Genomic DNA, 18,255 nt, shown 5'->3' with positions numbered 1-18,255 from the left:
GCTAGCAGAATCGTACAGTGCAGAAGGAGGCCTTTCGGCCCATCGTGCCTATACCGGCTCTTTGAAAGAGCTATCCAATTAGTCCCACTTCCCCCTGCTCTTTCCCCATAGCCCTGCAAATTTGTTTTTTCCTTTTCAAGGATAGATCCAATTCCCTTTTGGAAGTTAAAAGGAAATTTCTTTACACTTTTCTTTTTAAAAAATCCAATGTTTTTTATCACCGTTCCCTTGCTAAAAAAAAATCCACTGGGCTTCCCAGACCTCTGTGTACTGACGGACTTGTTAAGGATGTTGGAAACCTGTTCTCTTGTTGTCTGAAGCCCTCTGGTCCTTGATAAAAGAATTGGTAAAAAATAAACACACATCATCTCACTCTCCATTTGAGAGCAGAGAGAGGGTGTCAGCATGCATATTAGTGATGCACTCTAAGAACCAACCAAACTATTAGTGTGCTTAATAATGGCAGCTGCAGCAATGGCAGTCCACCATGTCAGCTCTCTGTCACCCAAGTACCTGGGTAGTTATAGAGAAAGAACTTGCATTTATATAGTGCCGTTCATGTCCTCAGGATGTCCCAAAGCACTTTACAGCGAATGAAGTACTTTTGAAGTGTAGTTATTGTTGTAATGTAGGAAACATAATTTGCACACCGCCAGTTTCTGCAAACAGCAATGAGATCGTGAGAAGTTGGATAAAGAAAAAAAATCAGTGAATTTTTCACGGGATCTTAATGGATTTTCAAAAAGCATTTGATAAGGTACCAATTAAGAGACTTAGGGCAAAGACAATGGCACAAAGAATTACGGTGAATGTGGCCACGTGGGTAGAGTGATGGTTGGAGAAATCAAAGGGTAGTGGTAGAAGGAAACTTCTCAAACTGGTGAGTTGTAGTAAAGAGGTTGAAATAAAGGGCACAATTTTAATATGCCGGTGGGAAGAGTCCAGGGCGGGGGTGATTTGCGGGCGCCAAATCCGGAAGGGAAGTAGGTGGGTTGTGATCTGCGACCCTAATGAGGCCAATTAAAGTCTCTTCCGGGTTTTGGGCCCGGCAGCCAGCCTGATTGACAGGCTGGCTGCCGACAGGAGCTGCACATCCAAGGTGGGGGGTGGGGAGGGAGAAAGAGAGAGAGAGAGACCTCATCGGCAATTAGAATAGAAATGGGGGGTGGGGGGGAGCAAAGATTAGAGTGGAGACATTGGACATCAGGACCAGAGGGCAGACATCGGGATCAGAGTTGGGGAGGCCCAGGCAACGTTGTTTTTTAAGGTATTTATTTAATTTGTTTGCAGTGGGAAATGTGATTTTATTTAATTTATTTAGTTTACTTTTCACTGATCCAGCCCTTCCCGCCTGGTTTCACCAGGCGTGAATTGGAAGCTGTGGGAAAGCCGCCCAGGCAACGCTAAAATCTTTTTAACTATGCAATACGCAAAAAATAAACTACCTTAAGTACCTCAATGAGGTGCATTTGCTCCTTTAATTATCAGCCCGACGGATTTAAATGGGGGCGAGACTCCCTGGTGACCGCTGTATGCACGCACACAGATTTGCCTGAGTCTCATTCAAAAATGTGAGGGTTCCAGCCAGGATGTCTGCCCGCTCCCAAAAACAGTGATTTTGATTGTCCCCCCCCCCCCAACTTACCCGTTTTTCCCTTTTAAAATCATGCCCAAAGTTTTTCAGTTTGTTGCAATAGTACATTCCACTTAAGCACTTAGCACACTTAACTGCTTAAGAGTGTATAGTCATGATACTCTCGTATTAATTGCTATGCAAACAGAACCCACTGAAAGGGAACGTGCCTGCTACAGAATTGTCATATAATACTAAATGATCTGTGGAGAGAGATTATTGCATGTATTCATGTCATTGTTATCATTTTTCAAGCTTGAAACCTGCTAGTTAGAGTACAGATATCTTGTGCAGAACCTTGCCTGACATAATAACATCATGAAGTTCTGCCTGAGTGCAGGGTAGACACAGGGACGGTGTCTGATTTCTCACACACTCCTTGTGTAGGGTTCCGGGGACAGGCAGGGTCTCTTGTATATAATTTTCACTCTGTTAAATAGGACACATGGACATACCTACATTCTGATTATGAGTCATTTTAACACAAAGGAATGTGCTCTCATTTTATGTCTCTGTCTACCTTTCCACCATTCTCTCTATCTGATCTCTGTGGATTACTTTGTTTTCCAGTTGTATTTGTATGTAGAGAAATTTTCATATACACATTGGAAATTCCCTTGCTCTGGAATCACAGTCTAATGCAAATTAATAAATAATACAATCTTAGCAAACATTTATGGCTACTTATAGTTGGCTACTAGCAGCTTTCCTGAAACATAAATAAATGAATTAATATGTTGCAGTGATGACAGAACAATTTTTAGGATAGATTTGTAAATTATTTAAAGGATTGATACGATAGTTATAAATCATAACTAATGTTTGTATTTGTTGGATATGTTCATATGAGAGAGAGAGAAAGAGCACTTACACAGAAGTAAGCTTCAGATTTTCAGATACGGTGCAGGCAACTGTGACAATACAATACTTTACACCCACATGAATTGGTACAACTGACCAGCCACATGTTACAAATAATAGTATTACATTCTTATTTTTTTCCATATTGCTTTTGATTTACTTGTAAATGTTTGCATATATGAGAACAACGTAGCTTTGCAAGTGTCAGCAGCCCAGGCTATGTTGGCTTTAATCACTCACTGGGGTAGATTTTCGTCTTCACTGCCTTGGCAGTAATCTGGTGGAGTGGATTGCATGCTCATTTTAGAACCTGTCCGATTTTCATTCCATTGAAATCAACACTCAGTTGAGGAATATATCAAAATAATTTCAGAACGTTTATACGATAATGCCATGTAGATTTTTGCTTTTCGTATATTCAATTATAAAGCACTTTTTCCTAGTATAACAATATGAAGTACAATGACACAGTAAAGGATCTGACATTAATAGAGCCTTCTAGTGGGATACATATACCACAGCTGGAAAAGCTATTTACATACATTAAAAGCAGTTCTGTTTAATTAAATGAAGACGTATTAAAACTCTTCTAAAGCGTAACACACCTTCTCTGTGATGTAAGGTTAGATTTTGTGGAGGAGAGAAGTCACATTTAAAATTCTGTACCAGTTTTAGTTAAGAGATTAAACATTTGGCGATAATGGGCACCTTACAAGCTTTTTAGACTTGTCAGTGGCTATTCAAAAGTTGATATCCCCCCTTCCCCCCCTCCCCAGAATTGAGAGGCAGTGTCTGAAAATGGAATGTTCTTGCCCTCTACTGATTAGACTTGGATAGTGCTGTAGTGTTGAGAAATATTATAGGCTTCTCTAATTAGGGACAGCTCTTACATGATTGGAAAGTAAAATAACGATATTTAGCCTCAAATGACTTTTAAAGTGTCACTGTAGGTTTTCAGCTATGAAATCTAATGCCACCAAAAATGCAACATTCTGTTCCCAAGTTTGTGCTGCTGACAAAAGAGACATTTACTGGTGTATAAATTAAACTCCGGCAGCAACAGAGAGGCTCAAGGCTATCCCGAAAAAGGGCCTTGAGCCTCTACATCTTTGGAGGTGGCGCCTGTCGCGCCTCCACAGGCATCAAGCCCTACAAAAAAAAAATTATGGGTCGCCAGCATCGGCCACTTGGTAAGTTCTGGGTTGGGAGGGGTGCGGATCAGCCAACGGGGCGTAGAGGGGGAGATTGCCAGGACTGTGGAATTGGGGGGAGCACTCCTGCTCCTCCTGGCTCCACTGAAAGGTTATCTTTTTTTAAAAATGTAAAACTTACCTGCAGTTGGCGCCACGAGGGTCGCTGAAGAATCCTGAGTGGAGCGGGCCTGAATCATGCACTGCTCATCAGAATCAGAGTTTATAGAGGGGTTCCTTCAACAGGCATTGGGCCCCTCATTAACATATTTAAGGGGCCTAATGCCAGATTTAGACATCTGGCCGAGACGCCTAAAAAATTGTCCCTACAAATTTAGCAGTGGGACCAACACCTGCGCAGATTGGGTGCAGGATGTCCCATGCTTAATTGGTATTCTTTGCACCGTTTTATGCCCGAAAAACAGCTGCAAAGTATACCAATTTCTTCACCAGTGATCTGCAATGGAACCATTGCAGGGATCACTCAGTCAGTATCTTCAATGCTCGATTCATTAGACTGCTGACTAGGTCAGTCTCAGGAGTGACCATGAGCCCGGTTTTGCTGTAAAAATAACAGTGAGGCTAACCGCACTCACCGTTATTTATGTGCAAATCAGACAGTAACTTCCGGCAACCGCTCACGCGCAGTTAAATCCGGAAGTTGCTGTTCGAGATGCCCAGCTCCTCCAAAAGCTGCACGAAAACAGCATTTCACCGTCTGACTCACCGTTCAAATACATTGAACGGTGTGAAGTTGCTGCACTTTTTTTATTCGTTCATGGGATGTGGGCGTCGCTGGCAATGCCAGCATTTATTGGCCATCCCTAATTGCCCTTGAGAAGGTGGTGGTGAGCCGCCTTCTTAAACCACTGCAGTCCCATGTGGTGACGATTCTCCCACATTCCAGGTTTTTGACCCAGCGATGATGAAGGAACGGCAATATATTTCTAAGTCGGGGTGATGTGTGACTTGGAGGGGAACGTGCAGGTGGTGTTGTTCCCATGTGCCAGCTGCCCTTGTCCTTCTAGGTGGTAGAGGTCACGGGTCTGGAAGGTGCTGTCGAAGAAGCCTTGGCGAGTTGCTGCAGTGCATCCTGTGGATGGTACACACTGCAGCCACAGTGCGCCGGTGGTGAAGGGAGTGAATGTTTAGGGGGGTGAATGGGGTGCCAATCAAGCGGGCTGCTTTATCCTGGATGGTGTCGAGCTTCTTGAGTGTTGTTGGAGCTGCACTCATCCAGGCAAGTGGAGAGTATTCCATCACACTCCTGACTTGTGCCATGTAGATGATGGAAAGGCTTTGGGGAGTCTGGAGGTGAGTCATTCGCTGCAGAATACCCAGCCTCTGACTTGCTCTTGTAGCCACAGTATTTATGTGGCTGGTCCAGTTAAGTTTCTGGTCAATGGTGACCCCCAGGATGTTGATGGTGAGGGATTCGGCGATGGTAATGCCGTTGAATGTCAAGGGGAGGTGGATAGCCTTTCTCTTGTTGGAGATGGTCATTGCCTGGCACTTGTCTGGCGCGAATGTTACTTGCCACTTATGAGCCCAAGCCTGGATGTTGTCCAGGTCTTGCTGCATGCGGGCACGGATTACTTCATTATCTGAGGGGTTGCGATTGGAACTGAACACTGTGCAATCATCAGCGAACATCCCCATTTCTGACCTTATGATGGAGGGAAGGTCATTGATGAAGCAGCTGAAGATGGTTGGGCCTAGGACACTGCCCTGAGGAACTCCTGCACCTCATTTTTCGGTACGCCTGGTGCTGCTCCTGGCATGCTCTTCTACAGTCTTCATTGAACCAGGGTTGATCCCCATACCTCATAGATATGGCCCTTTTGTCCGTGTTTAGACCAAGGCTATAATGAGATCTGGAGCCGAATGGTCCTGGCGGAACCCAAACTGAGCATCGGTGAGCAGGTTATTGGTGACTAAGTGCCGCTTGATAGCACTGTCGATGACACCTTCCATCACTTTGCTGATGATTGAGAGTGGACTGATGGGGCAGTAATTGGCCGAATTGGAATTGTCCTGCTTTTTGTGGACAGGACATTCCTGGGCAATTTTCCACATTGTCGGGTAGATGCCAGTGTTGTAGCTGTACTGGAACAGTTTGACTAGAGGCGCGGCTAGTTCTGGAGCACAAGTCTTCAGCACTACAGCCGGGATGTTATTGGGGCCCATAGTCTTTGTTGTATCCAGTGCACTCAGCCGTTTCTTGATATCACGTGGAGTGAATCGAATTGGCTGAAGACTGGCTTCTGTGATGTTGGGGATATCGGGAGGAGGCCGAGATGGATTATCTACTCGGCACTTCTGGCTGAAGATGGTTGCAAACGCTTCAGCCTTGTCTTTTGCACTCACATGCTGGACTCTGCCATCATTGAGGATGGGGATGTTCACAGAGCCTCCTCCTCCCGTTAGTTGTTTAATTGTCCACCACCATTCACGACTGGATGTGGCAGGACTGCAGAGCTTTGATCTGATCCGTTAGTTGTGGAATCGCTTAGCTCCGTCTATAGCATGTTGCTTCCGCTGTTTAGCATGCATGTAGTCCTGAGTTGCAACTTCACCAGGTTGGCACCTCATTTTTCGGTACACCTGGTGCTGCTCCTGGCATGCTCTTCTACAGTCTTCATTGAACCAGGGTTGATCCCCATACCTCATAGATATGGATTAAACTTGCCACAAAATGTTACGGTTGTCCATTCCAATGTAAGTACCCTTTTAAAGGTGTGGTACGTCTTAATTACTGCCAAACAACCTCTCTGGTCCCGAAAATTAACTTTTGTAAGTGTGGAGTCTCATCCTTCAGCTTTTAATTGTTATTGGACATTTACAATAAAATGTCCAAATTACTTTCTGTCTCTGTTATCTCTGTCACTTAATCCAATCTTTCTTGCCCTCTCTTTATTTCAGTTTCTGTACCTGATTTGACATTGAATTCACTATTCTAACTCATACTTCCTGGTTCGGATTCTGCGCTGCTCATTAATGATGCATCAATCTGATTGGTTAAGGAGATACACAGTTGCTTGACCTGTAGAGGGCGCTGTGTTGAATGGCTCTCCAATTTACAGGAACTTACCGTGTCTATGGGCAAGTGCAAGTCTAATGAATGGCTGGTGCCGTTCGTTCGCTGCTCACTGCGAAATCCAGCCCCATGTCTATAAGTATATAAAAAAATAATATTTTTTACCTTCTAATTTTTTGGTGAATTTTTGTGCTTATCATGGTTATGGATGTTAGTGCTAAGAAATGTTCTGTATTCTCATCGAGCACCCACAGGTGAAAATGAAAACCGTTCTATAACGGGCAGGCGATCGGCTCCACCACTTTACCGTCCAGGCAGTGCAGGTGAAAATCTACTTCATTGTGACATGGGGGCAACATCACAAGATTACAGGAAGTTATGCCATGCACTGTATGTTATAAATGTTTGGATAAATGATGCACCTGTTGAATGAGAATTTATGCTGCATTTTGTGTAACAGATCAGAATGGATCTTGGAAGGAGGGAGCAAACATGTCATCGAGTTACAGCAGCAGTGGCAACTGGAGCTGGGGCGCCCCGAGTGATCAGTCAAATCCATCTACCCCATCGCCACCCTTATCGGCTGACAGCTTCAAACCTTTCCGTGCAGCTATCCAGCCAGATGACAGTATCGACGAGGCAGAATCCAGTAATCTCTTGTTTGATGAGCCCATACCTAGGAAAAGAAAGGCATGTTTAAGTTTGCCCTAGATATAGTTCCCATTTCTTCCTCTCACTCATCTGCTTCTGTCCTTGCAAACTACCACCCAATCTCCAACCTTCCTTTCCTTTACAAAATATTTGAATGGGTTGCTCCCAAATTTGTGCCCATCTCTCCCAAACTCACTGTTTGAATCTTTCCAATCAGATTTCTGCCCCTCCCACTGAAACAGCCCTAACCAAAGTCATGAATGACATTCTATGTGACTGTAATTGTGGTGCATTACGACTCCTCGTCTTCCTCAATCTCTCTGAGGCCTTGGACACAGTCAACTACACTGTCATCCCCCAGAGCCTCCCTTCCATTGTCCAACTCAGCAGGATTGCCCTCACTTGGTTTCATCCTAACCTATCTGATCATTTTTACCTGAGGAAGGAGGAAGCCTCCGAAAGCTTGTAGATTTCAAATAAAATCGTTGGACTATAACTTGGTGTTGTAAAATTGTTTACAATTGTCAACCTCAGTCCATCACCGGCATCTCTACATCATATCTGATCGTAGCCAGAGTATCTCTACTAATGGCTTCTTTTCCTATCCCCACACCATCACTTTGGGATTCCCATTCCTTGGCTTCCTCCTCTTCCTCATCGATATGCTTATAGAATGGGAGGGAGGGGGAGGGTCAGATGGACTTCAATCTCAGTAAATGTGGGTGATGCATTTTGGTTAAAAAAATATGACTATGGAAAAGCGGAGGAATTTGGGGAATTAGATTCACAAAACGGTAAAAGCAGCATCTCAAGTGGATAAGTCCATAAAGCAGCTAATGATATGCTACGTTTTGTAGCAAGAGGTGTAATGGTCAATCTATATAAAATCTTAGTAAGATCACAGTTGGAATACTGTGTGTAATTTTGGACTCCACACTATAGGAAGGATGTTGGGGCAATAGAGAAGATAATAGGGTAGATTTACTAGGATGCTGCCTGGTATGAGAAAATAAAAATACAAAGAAAGAAAAATTTAGGTTGTTTTCATTAGGACAGAGGAGATTAAAGGGTGATTTGATAGAGATGATTAAAATTATGAAAGGATGGGACAAAATAGATAGATACAGACTGTTTCCAGTGATTGAGGGATCTAGACTGAGGAGGCATAGATATAAAATTAAATATAAGAGATTTAAGAGGACAGGAGAACCTTTTTTACACTGGCTGATGAGGCAGTGGAATGCATTACCATTGTTAGTGATTGAACACCAACATGGGCTAAATGGTCTGTTCCCATGTTGTAATTTCTATGTAATTCTTTGTGTTCCTTGGTAACACCATCCATGAACATGGGGCCAGCAACCCTGCATGCACTGTTGACACCCAGTTGTAAGTCTCCATCACCTCTTGACCCGTCCGCTGCCGATGTACTATCAGAATGCTTGTCCAACACCTAGCCTTGGGTGAGTCGCAAGGTCCTCCAGCTAAATATTGGGATGTCTGAAATAGCGGTCTCCGTACCCTCACTATGACTCCAATGTCCCTCCCAGCCACTGTCTCAGGCTGAACCAGACTGTTCACTACCTCGGCGTCCTATTCAAACCCGACCTGGACTCATACCCTCTCCATCACAAAGACCACCTATTTCCACCTCCATAACATCCCCTCAACTTACCTCCACCCCTACCTCAGCCCATGTGCTGCTGAAACCCTCATCCATATCTTTATCATCTCCAGACTCGACTGTTCCAATGCTCCCCTGGAGGGACTCCCATTCTTCACCTCTAAACGTACGTTTATCCAAAGCTCTGCTGTCAGTATTCTTTTCCGCACCAAATTCTGTTTGCCAATCACCCTTGTCTTCCTGACCTGCATTGGTTTCCAATTTCCCAAAACCTCTAATTTAAAATTCTTACCATTGTGTTTAAATCCCTTCATGGTCTTGCCCCTCCCTATCACTGTAACCTCCTGCGGCCCTACAACCCTTCTCGAACTCTCCATTTCTCTGACTATTGTGTACCCCGCCCCCCCCCACACTCTCTTCGCTCCACCATTGGCAGCTGTGCCTTCAGCCTTCTAGGTTTCACCTTCTGGAATTCCCTCCCTAAACTCCTCTCCACCTCCCTTTCCTCCTTTAAGGTCCTCCTTAAAACCCACCACTTTGACCAAGCTTTTAATCACTCCTTCTCCTTCTTTGTCTTGACATCCATTTCTTTCCTTACACCTCTTTTAAGTGTCTTTCTATGTTAAATATGCTCAATAAATGCATGTTGCTGTTGTTGTTCAGTTTCCAGTCACCAAGCCTCATGCTTTTGCTGATGACCTGATGTAAAAGGTTTTAAATTGACAGTCCAGCATAATCACTACAATATGCTCAGACTTTGTTGAATGACCAACTGTTCAGTGAAGCAAATTGCTGCCTGATGTTGGCTCTGATAATGCGTCTACTGGGAAATCCAGAGAGAACATTGCAATTAGACGTAGGGAGCTGCCTACAGCTAAGTCATTCCAGACCCTTCAGAAGGGAAACCTGAGAGGGGAGAGTTGAAAGATAGAAATGGCTTCTTGTGTTCCCCCAGTGGCTCAATGGGTAAATGAACCATGTTGTGTGGTACTGAGACTTACAGACTGAGAAGGTCCTGGATTCAACCTCTGGTCAGTGATGAGTATTTTTTTCTCAGCCAGGACAGCGATGGGGATGCTACAATTGATCTCACTCCCTGGGCTGTTGGCAAAGTGTTATGGGGGATAGGGGACCAGGAAATCAGTCAGGGTTTCTGTACCCGGTTGCTGGAAAATGCATGTGTGTGTTTTCAAATAAAACTGTTGGACTATAACCTGGTGTTGTAAGATTCCTTACGTTTGATATGTTGGGTGAGGATAGAATTAGGGTTGACTGTAATGCTTCTGATAATTGAATGGCTTGTTGGCACTTAGGCTCCAGAGGTCCTGGTGCTGCAGAGGGCATAAAGCCTGCAGAGGGCGTAAAGCCTACAGAGGGTGCGGGGTTCAGGAATTTGAAACAACCCCCACTTTCGCCAAGGTTCTGCCCCCGTTCAGAGTGGCCACTTAAATTCCAGTGGGGGACCACGGGCAGATTTTCTGCTCGCCCCCTTCACATCAAGGGGGCGTGTTAGAGGAATTCCCAGGCTTTCCTGGCGGGGAGGGCTTCTGTCCTTTACATCCTCGAAAGTCAATGGAACTCACGCCAGCTGAGAGCCCCATTCATTAACGAAAGCAAGGTCACAGAGGGGATCAGTTATTTTGATTGGAGTCAGAATGGCTCCTTTTAGAGCCAAAGACTCCGAAAAGTTTACTCTTTGGCCCCATTAGGTCTAGAGGGACCTCAGGCAGAATGGTTGTGTACTGCTTTGCTTTACAAGGGCAGATTGGGATGGGTGCCAGGATGCATCCTTGTAGGCACCAGCCCGGGATTTGGGATGGGGTCTCTGGCCCGGGGCTAGGGTGGGTGACAGTTCCACTCCACCATACTTGCACCGCTGGAGCAATCCACCATTAATTTTGGCGCCTCACTGTCTGGGCTCACAGAGGAAAGATGACTGCTTGAGTGAGGTATTGTCAGCACCCATGGAATAGTACCTCAGCATGACTCGATATCTGTATGGGGAGGATGGGGTAGATTTTGACTTTGCACGATATTTTTATTTCCATTGAAGTTTTATTTAAATCAGGAGAGATGTAAAACGGGCTGCTGATTTGCCATCACTATTGCACAAAGTCAAAATCTGTCCTGATGAGAGAAAAAAGTTTTTTTAAAATTCTGTTCACTTTGTGCTTTCTTGGTATGCATTATTATGTAATTTAGCTGATAAAGAAAGTAGCGCAGAGAAATTCAAGACCAAACAGGCCCTCCAATTTTCCGCTTAAATCCATGATCATTAATCCTTTCCAATTCAGGAAGAACAAAATCATCTTTCCAATTTAAGACTGTTAACTTCAAATGAACTTGTGCTAATCTGAAGTATTAATGAGCAAACTGTGTACAGTCTGAGCCGCTGCCTTGTAATGGTTTAGGACCTGTTTTCGATAGACATCGAGCAATCAGTGGTTCTCTAAATAAGTGTTAAACTTGATAAGAGTGACAGCCTGTCGACCTCATGTTAATGAGGCCCAAGATCCAATATCGGGTGGACCTTGGGCCTACTTGCTACATGCAGGGATCGTTCCCAGGCACCAATTTCTAGGCCGTTGATTCTAATCTGCCTTCCTGCTCACTTCCCATTGTCTTCTTTTTCAGGCACTATCCAATTCTCTTTTTAAAGAATTTATGGGGGCAAATTATCCTCGCACTGGTGCTGGACAGGAGCTGCGCATTCAAAGGGCACTGCACCTATCCAGGCTTAAGTGCACCATTAATATGGCTTGGGGCACTCCCGGCATAGACACCCCCCCCCACTCTGGCTGAATCTAGGGCTCAAAAACTGGGGAGGATAAAGGTGCAAAGCTATAGCCGTGGGTCCAGTTGGTAGCCTCGCGGCCTTCTGGCTGCTACTGAAGAGACCTAAGAAAATCTGCAACTTTTTTTTTAAAAGCCTGCTTACTTTCAGGCCTGTCTTCAGCTCACTGCCGGGCCCTCTCAGACTCTCTAATCTGAGCTCAAGCTCCTAATATCTTATTTACAGGGTCCTCTTGCAACTATTGCAGTTGCAGATCCAGATTTGCTCCCCCCTCCCCCAGGAATCTTGGAAATTTTAATTGGTACCTCATCAAATGCTTTTTGAAAATTCATATAAGCCACATCCATTTCAATCTGTTTATCTATCCTCTATGTCATTTCTTCAAAGAAATCCCTACAACAACAGCAATTTGCATTTATATAGTACCTTTAACGTAGTAAAATGACCCAAGGTGCTTCAGAGGAGCGATTACCAAACAAAATGTGACAACGAGCCACATAAGGAGATATTAGGACAGGGACCAAAAGCTTGCTCAGAGAGGTAGGTTTTAAGGAGAGCCTTAAAGGAGGAGAGAGAGGTAGAGAGGCAGAGAGGTTTATGGAGGGAATTCCAGAGTTTAGGGCCTAGGCAGCTGAAGGCATAGCCACCAGTGGTGGAGCGATGAAAATCGGGGATGCGCAAGGGGCAAGAATTGGAATAGCGCAGAGATCTCGGAAGGTTATAAGGCTGGAGGAGGTTACAGAGATAGGGAGGGGTGAGGCCATGGAGGGATTTGAAAACAAGGATGAGAATTTTAAAATCGAGGCGTTGCCAGACTGGAGCCATTGTAGGTCAGCGAGCACAGGGGCGATGGGAGAACGGGATTTGGTGTGAGTTAGGATGTGGGTTGCAGAGTTTTGGATGAGCTCAAGTTTACGGAGGGTAGAAGATTGGAGGCCAGCCAGGAGAGCATTGGAATAGTCAAGTCTAGAGGTGACAAAGGCATGGATGAGGATTTCAGCAGCAGATTAGCTGAGGCAGGGGCGGAGACGGGCAATGTTACGGAGGTGGAAGTAGGCAGTCTTGGTGATGGAGTGGATATGTGGCTGGAAGCTCATCTCAGTCAAATAGGACACCAAGATTTCGAACGGTCTGGTTCAGCCTCAGACAGTGGCCAGAGAGAGGGATGGAGTCGGTGGCTAAGGAATGGAGTTTGATTAAGCATGAGCTGCTTTTTTAGAAATTTATGCTGACTGGCTCTGATTAATGAATGTTTCTCCAAATGCTAAGTAATTTCATCTTGTAGTAGTTTACCAACAACTAAAGTAAAACTTTAAATCCCAGGCCTATCCTTTCTTGTCTCCTTTTTTTGACACCCTTCAGTCCCTCTGGCACAATTTACCATTCCAGTGAACTTTGGAAAATTACAGTTAGAGCCTCTGCTCTTTCTTCCCTCACTCTCCTCAGTTGTGAACTATCAAGTCCCAGTGATTTGAGTAAGTTCTTTAGTACAATCTCTCTTTGAATAGAGACGGTCACGAACTGTTCTACAATCCCAATTATCTACCTCCTCTGAAACTAAGGCACAGTACTTATTTATATCTCTGCCATTCTTTCATTCTCCATTACAAGTTTACCTCCTTTATTTCTTAACTTAACTACCCCTAACTTGACTATTCTCTTGCTACTAATGTGCTTATGAAAAGCTCTTTTATTTTCCTTTATGTTTTTTGCAAATTTTCTCTCATACTCCCTCTCCGCCTTTGATTTTTAAAAACCCTTTACATTAATCCTGGTTTTCTTTTTTTATTGTCTGCCTTATAAGTGCTAAATACATTTTACATTTGATGAAATCTCCCCATTCATCCATAGAACCTTAGCATTTGATACACTCCCTTTTTCCCTTACTCAATATTCTTGATTTGTAACCTTGCCATATCCTATTTATTTATTTCCCCATTGCTGAACTATAGTTCTGTTTACCAATTTTTCCTTCTATTTAAAAGGTTTCTTTTTATCTCGCTGTTATTTTTAAAAATTATTTGTTCATGGGATGTGGGCGTCGCTGGCGAGGCCGGCATTTATTGCCCATCCCTAATTGCCCTTGAGAAGGTGGTGGTGAGCCGCCTTCTTGAACCGCTGCAGTCCGTGTGGTGAAGGTTCTCCCACAGTGCTGTTAGGAAGGGAGTTCCAGGATTTTGACCCAGCGACGATGAAGGAACGGCAATATTTTTCCAAGTCGGGATGGTGTGTGACTTGGAGGGGAACGTGTTATTTGCTGTTTTCTGGTCCAGTATCCTTGTCCTTGACTATATGCTATTTCTCTTCTTCTGCATCTCTCCTGGAAAAACCTCTCCCTCATGTTAATTACAATTGCACTTTCAAGCTGCCAACAGCCCAGCCTTTGACCTTTCATTCGCCACAATTCTTCTGCAGCTGTCGATTTAATTAACCACTCCCTCTCCTCCACCTTTCATGCCCTTGTCTCCAGTAAAATCTTCACTCTCTTCCATCCTGGTCATTCCCTTTGGTATGCCTCCCCCCCCACCCCGGCTTCTTTCCTCCACTAACAACTGGCTCCTTACACCCCTCTGCCCTGCCCCCTCCACCTTCACCTCCAACAGTAAGTGCAAGGAGCCCATGGACTTCTTTGTCACTAAGATTGAGACCATCCATTTAGCTGCCTCTGCTGCTTTGTCTCTTCCTCTAACGCATCAAGCCAAACCTCCCTCCCAAGCTACTCTGCCCTAACCCTGAACCCACATCTTTCTCTAGTTTCCCTCCTATCTCCGCTGTTGTCCATGAGCCACACCTGTTGCTCCCTTGACCCCCAACTTCAATTCCTCGCCCCCATGTTGTAAATAGATCCCTCTCCTTGCGTGCTGTCCGCCTCCTGTTAAAAACTGTAATTATCACCTCCCTCCTCAAAAATCCACCCTTATCCCCTCAGTCCTTGCAAACTTCCCATTTTGTCTCCCTCGCATAGACCACTTATTTGGATCATTTTACATGTCTGCTATAAGGTTAGATCCCAGGATGGCAGAATGCCAATGACACAGGAAACTTTTAATCTATTCTCTTTTATTTTACAGAACTCCATGAAAGTTATGTTCAAGTGTTTGTGGAAGAATTGTGGAAAGGTGCTTAGCACTTCTGCAGGGATCCAGAAACACATTCGTACCATCCACTTGGGGTAAGATGCAGGTCACAGGGAAGGAGCCTAGCTTTAGTGGACGATTATAAAATAGGCTAGTTCTCATACCATCATTATTGAATATATTTAAAAGGGATTATACGGTTTGATATAGTGAAAATATTAGATGGTGCAATTTTATGGTGTTCTGAGACACCGTCTAATGCACTGATAGGAAGCAGCTTATACCCACGATCCTTCATATGGTGAGTTACTAGTACAGGCCTTGCTATCAAGACGAGGTATCAACTGGAGGCCAAGCATTTTCACACAGATCTCTTGTGCACTTTCTAACAAATTTAAAGTATTTTTGGCAGAAGTCTCAGAGCAAGTGATCTACCTGTCCTCCCTAACAGAACCATTAACAATGGCTTTGGAATCTGACACCCACCAGGGAATGAAGTATGGCATAGAGTGATCTAAAGAGGGCTTTAATGCAAGTATATTTCACATTAAAGCATATTATTTGATCATTAGGAGTAGACTGAGTCTGCCAAAAAGCAACTACCTTCGGGATCAATTCAAAATGGCCATTATGGTTGTTTCAATACAGCTTCAAGTCTGAAACTACTGAAACTGATATTAGTTGGTCATTTGGTCTCTTATATATGTCTTATTATAATTACAGTGAAATGATAATGGTGTTTTCTGCTGAAAGTTTTGTTGTGCACTTTTAATAATAATAGAGAAGTTTGCAACATTTAAACTGTCATACTGTTGTTAATTTAAGTTCACTGTAATTTGGTAGCTGATGGTTCAGATTATACAGTTGACTGGGTGTATAATGGAACTGATATTGTGCATAATAATGGAGGGAATTCTCAGGATGGATAATGGAAGCTAGCAGATAACCAAGATTCCCCACATTTTTCTCATACATATAGCATCCTAGTCCCTAGGCACTGGGAATGAAGACAAGTACACTCAAATCACAAAAGAAACATGTGGCATTTTATTCTCCAAGGAAAGGAAACAAAATACAAATAACAAAAGAAACATTAGCAGGCTGTGCAACGAGATGATGTCTCCACAAAGCTTTGTCTCACAAAGATTCTGGCAGAAAATTGGGAAGGCAGATAATTGGAATGTCGCTAATGAAGGTTCCACTGTGACTAGAAAATATTCTGGGATTTTATTTTAGTTCAGTTTTTGCAAGTTTCTCCATAATGCTTGTCACTTGCACCTTGAGACAGGGTCTAACGCTGCAGATAGTCTTCACATTTCCAACAACCATAACAAGTGGACACACCTAGTCCTGTTGTTACTTTTAAAGCTGGTCTTCTCTGGAGGTTTGCTGATGCAACACGTGCGTCCTTGACATTTGGAGAAAGGAATCCACTTTTAACTATCACCACCAGGCTAATGGTACCGGATCAGCCGCCCTCTATACACCCCGTGAGCGGCCAATCCACAGCGTTGCGTTTACTGCTCAGTGGTGAAAGTTAAAATCTACCGCCACGGAATCCATCACTGAGGCCCTACACTCTTGGGAAGCCAGTCTCCCTGAAAAAATGAAGAGCCCTCTTGCTACTAATCATCTTCCCTTGGAAAGTGATGAAGACCTTTGTCCTGGCAAACAATGCATTAGTCATCTGATATATGCAGCAGTGCACTGCAGGATAGGTAATCTGACAGATGTCATCACAGGCTGTTTGAAAGGAGTCCACTGCACAGAAGTTCAAGGCAGCGGTGGCTTCTGCTGCCAGGGGAAGAGCCATCTCGCTAATGAACCAGGTTTGGAGATCTGAGTCCAGACCGCAGCAAAGTTAGGAGACTGCATCCCTGGTGAAGTGTGAGAGACGAAGACACCCCCCCACATAACTGCGGTGCTGTCTGTACACCAGCCTCCTTGCATAGGAGCAAGTCCGCTTAGCCCACCTCTGAAGCAAACACTTACCTTTTCTCATGCCTGCGGAATTCATCCTCATCCTCTAGCTTCCTGAGGACAAGTGGAATGCCCTTCCTATGCAGCAGAAACTGTTTCAATTCATAATGTAACTTCCCTGAACAGTAGGATGTGACCCCCCAAAAAAATCTGTATTAAATTGCAAAATGGCCAAAAAACTTCACCTAAACAAAAGGCAAATCCAAACCAAAAAGGCCAAAGAAAATGCACCTTTACTGTCACATGCAAAACCTAAGGATATACACCTTTAAGAACATAAGTTCTCAAGACTGAGAAGTCATTTTGGAAGTTTGCACATTTTATAGAGATGCACAGCTATGATCTTGCATCTTGGGTTTAACCATTAGGAAACCTGGCCTTAATTCAGATATTTTTTTGGACCTTTAATGGAGTTTGTGCAGTGCAGCTGAGGAATGCTCCTGGCACATTATCGTGGCACTGACTTGGCCCTGAATTTTCTACTCCCTGCACATCAGAGCAGAAAATCTCTCCTTTTAACAGCAGAAGCAGAAGACTTCATTGGATCATGAAAATGGAATTGAGTTGGCCTTCAATCCAGCACTTGTGTGGCAGACAAAAGCCCTGAAGCCTATTTTCCATTTTTACCTCCTGCTCGGGTTCCAATGTTTTTTCCCCTCTTTAACATAAAACTTTTTGAGAAATTTTCCAAGTTGTGAAAAGCACTATAAAAAGGGAAATTGTTGTCTTTTTTTAATTATGCAGCAAGAACTGTTTCAATTCACAATGTAACATTAACTATCACTTCAAACTTTCTAAAACTATTTTGCAATAATAGACTTGCAACCGTTCCATAACAGTTTTACAGGCGGCATTTCAGCCGTTTCTACTTTAATTAAAATAAGACAACAACGTGCATTTTTGTAGTGCTCACAACCTGGAAAATTTCTCAAAGGGCTTTATGTTAAAGAGGGGAAAAAACAGTGGAACCCAGGCAGATAAAAAGGTAAAACAGAGAGGGTGCTGTTGCGGGGCAAATTGCAGGTTAAAGATAAGGGTTTTGAGGAGGCTTTGAAGGCAAGAAGGAGCTGGGAAAGCGAAGGAAACGAGGCAAGGATTGGCTGAATAAGCAGCCATCAATGGTGGATGGGACGGAACAGTGGACAAGTTGTGACGGAGTGTCAGAAGAGCAGAAGGTGTATATGAAGATGTAATCCCAGAGGAGATCACTAAAGTAGAATGAGGTCATGGAGGGACTCGAAAGAATTTTGACACAGGACATGTGGAGCTATTGGAGCTTTGAGTGGATCGAGGAGATGGGAGTGTGGAATTTTCTGCAGGTAGTGATGTGGACTGCAGTATTTTTACGTAGTGGTAACTTGTGGAGAGTTAAGGCGGGGAGGCTGGTCCGGAGATCTTTCTTGAAGGC

The 18,255-nt window shown here is 44.0% G+C and overlaps 1 protein-coding gene across 1 annotated transcript in view; it reads left to right on the top strand.

The window, feature by feature from the left end:
• Nucleotides 1-18,255, top strand: part of znf704 (zinc finger protein 704) — a 202,901-nt gene that overhangs the window by 139,665 nt on the left and 44,981 nt on the right. Inside the window, exons 5-6 of the mRNA XM_067980699.1 lie at nucleotides 7,182-7,411; nucleotides 14,862-14,962. Of these exons, the coding sequence (XP_067836800.1) occupies nucleotides 7,182-7,411; nucleotides 14,862-14,962 (331 nt within the window). The remainder of the gene's footprint in view (nucleotides 1-7,181; nucleotides 7,412-14,861; nucleotides 14,963-18,255) is intronic.

Source organism: Heptranchias perlo, chromosome 3, assembly GCF_035084215.1.
Source record: "Heptranchias perlo isolate sHepPer1 chromosome 3, sHepPer1.hap1, whole genome shotgun sequence".
NCBI lineage: Eukaryota > Metazoa > Chordata > Chondrichthyes > Hexanchiformes > Hexanchidae > Heptranchias > Heptranchias perlo.
Note: the sequence above shows the minus strand (reverse complement) of the source record. Positions and strands in the feature narration are given on the sequence as shown.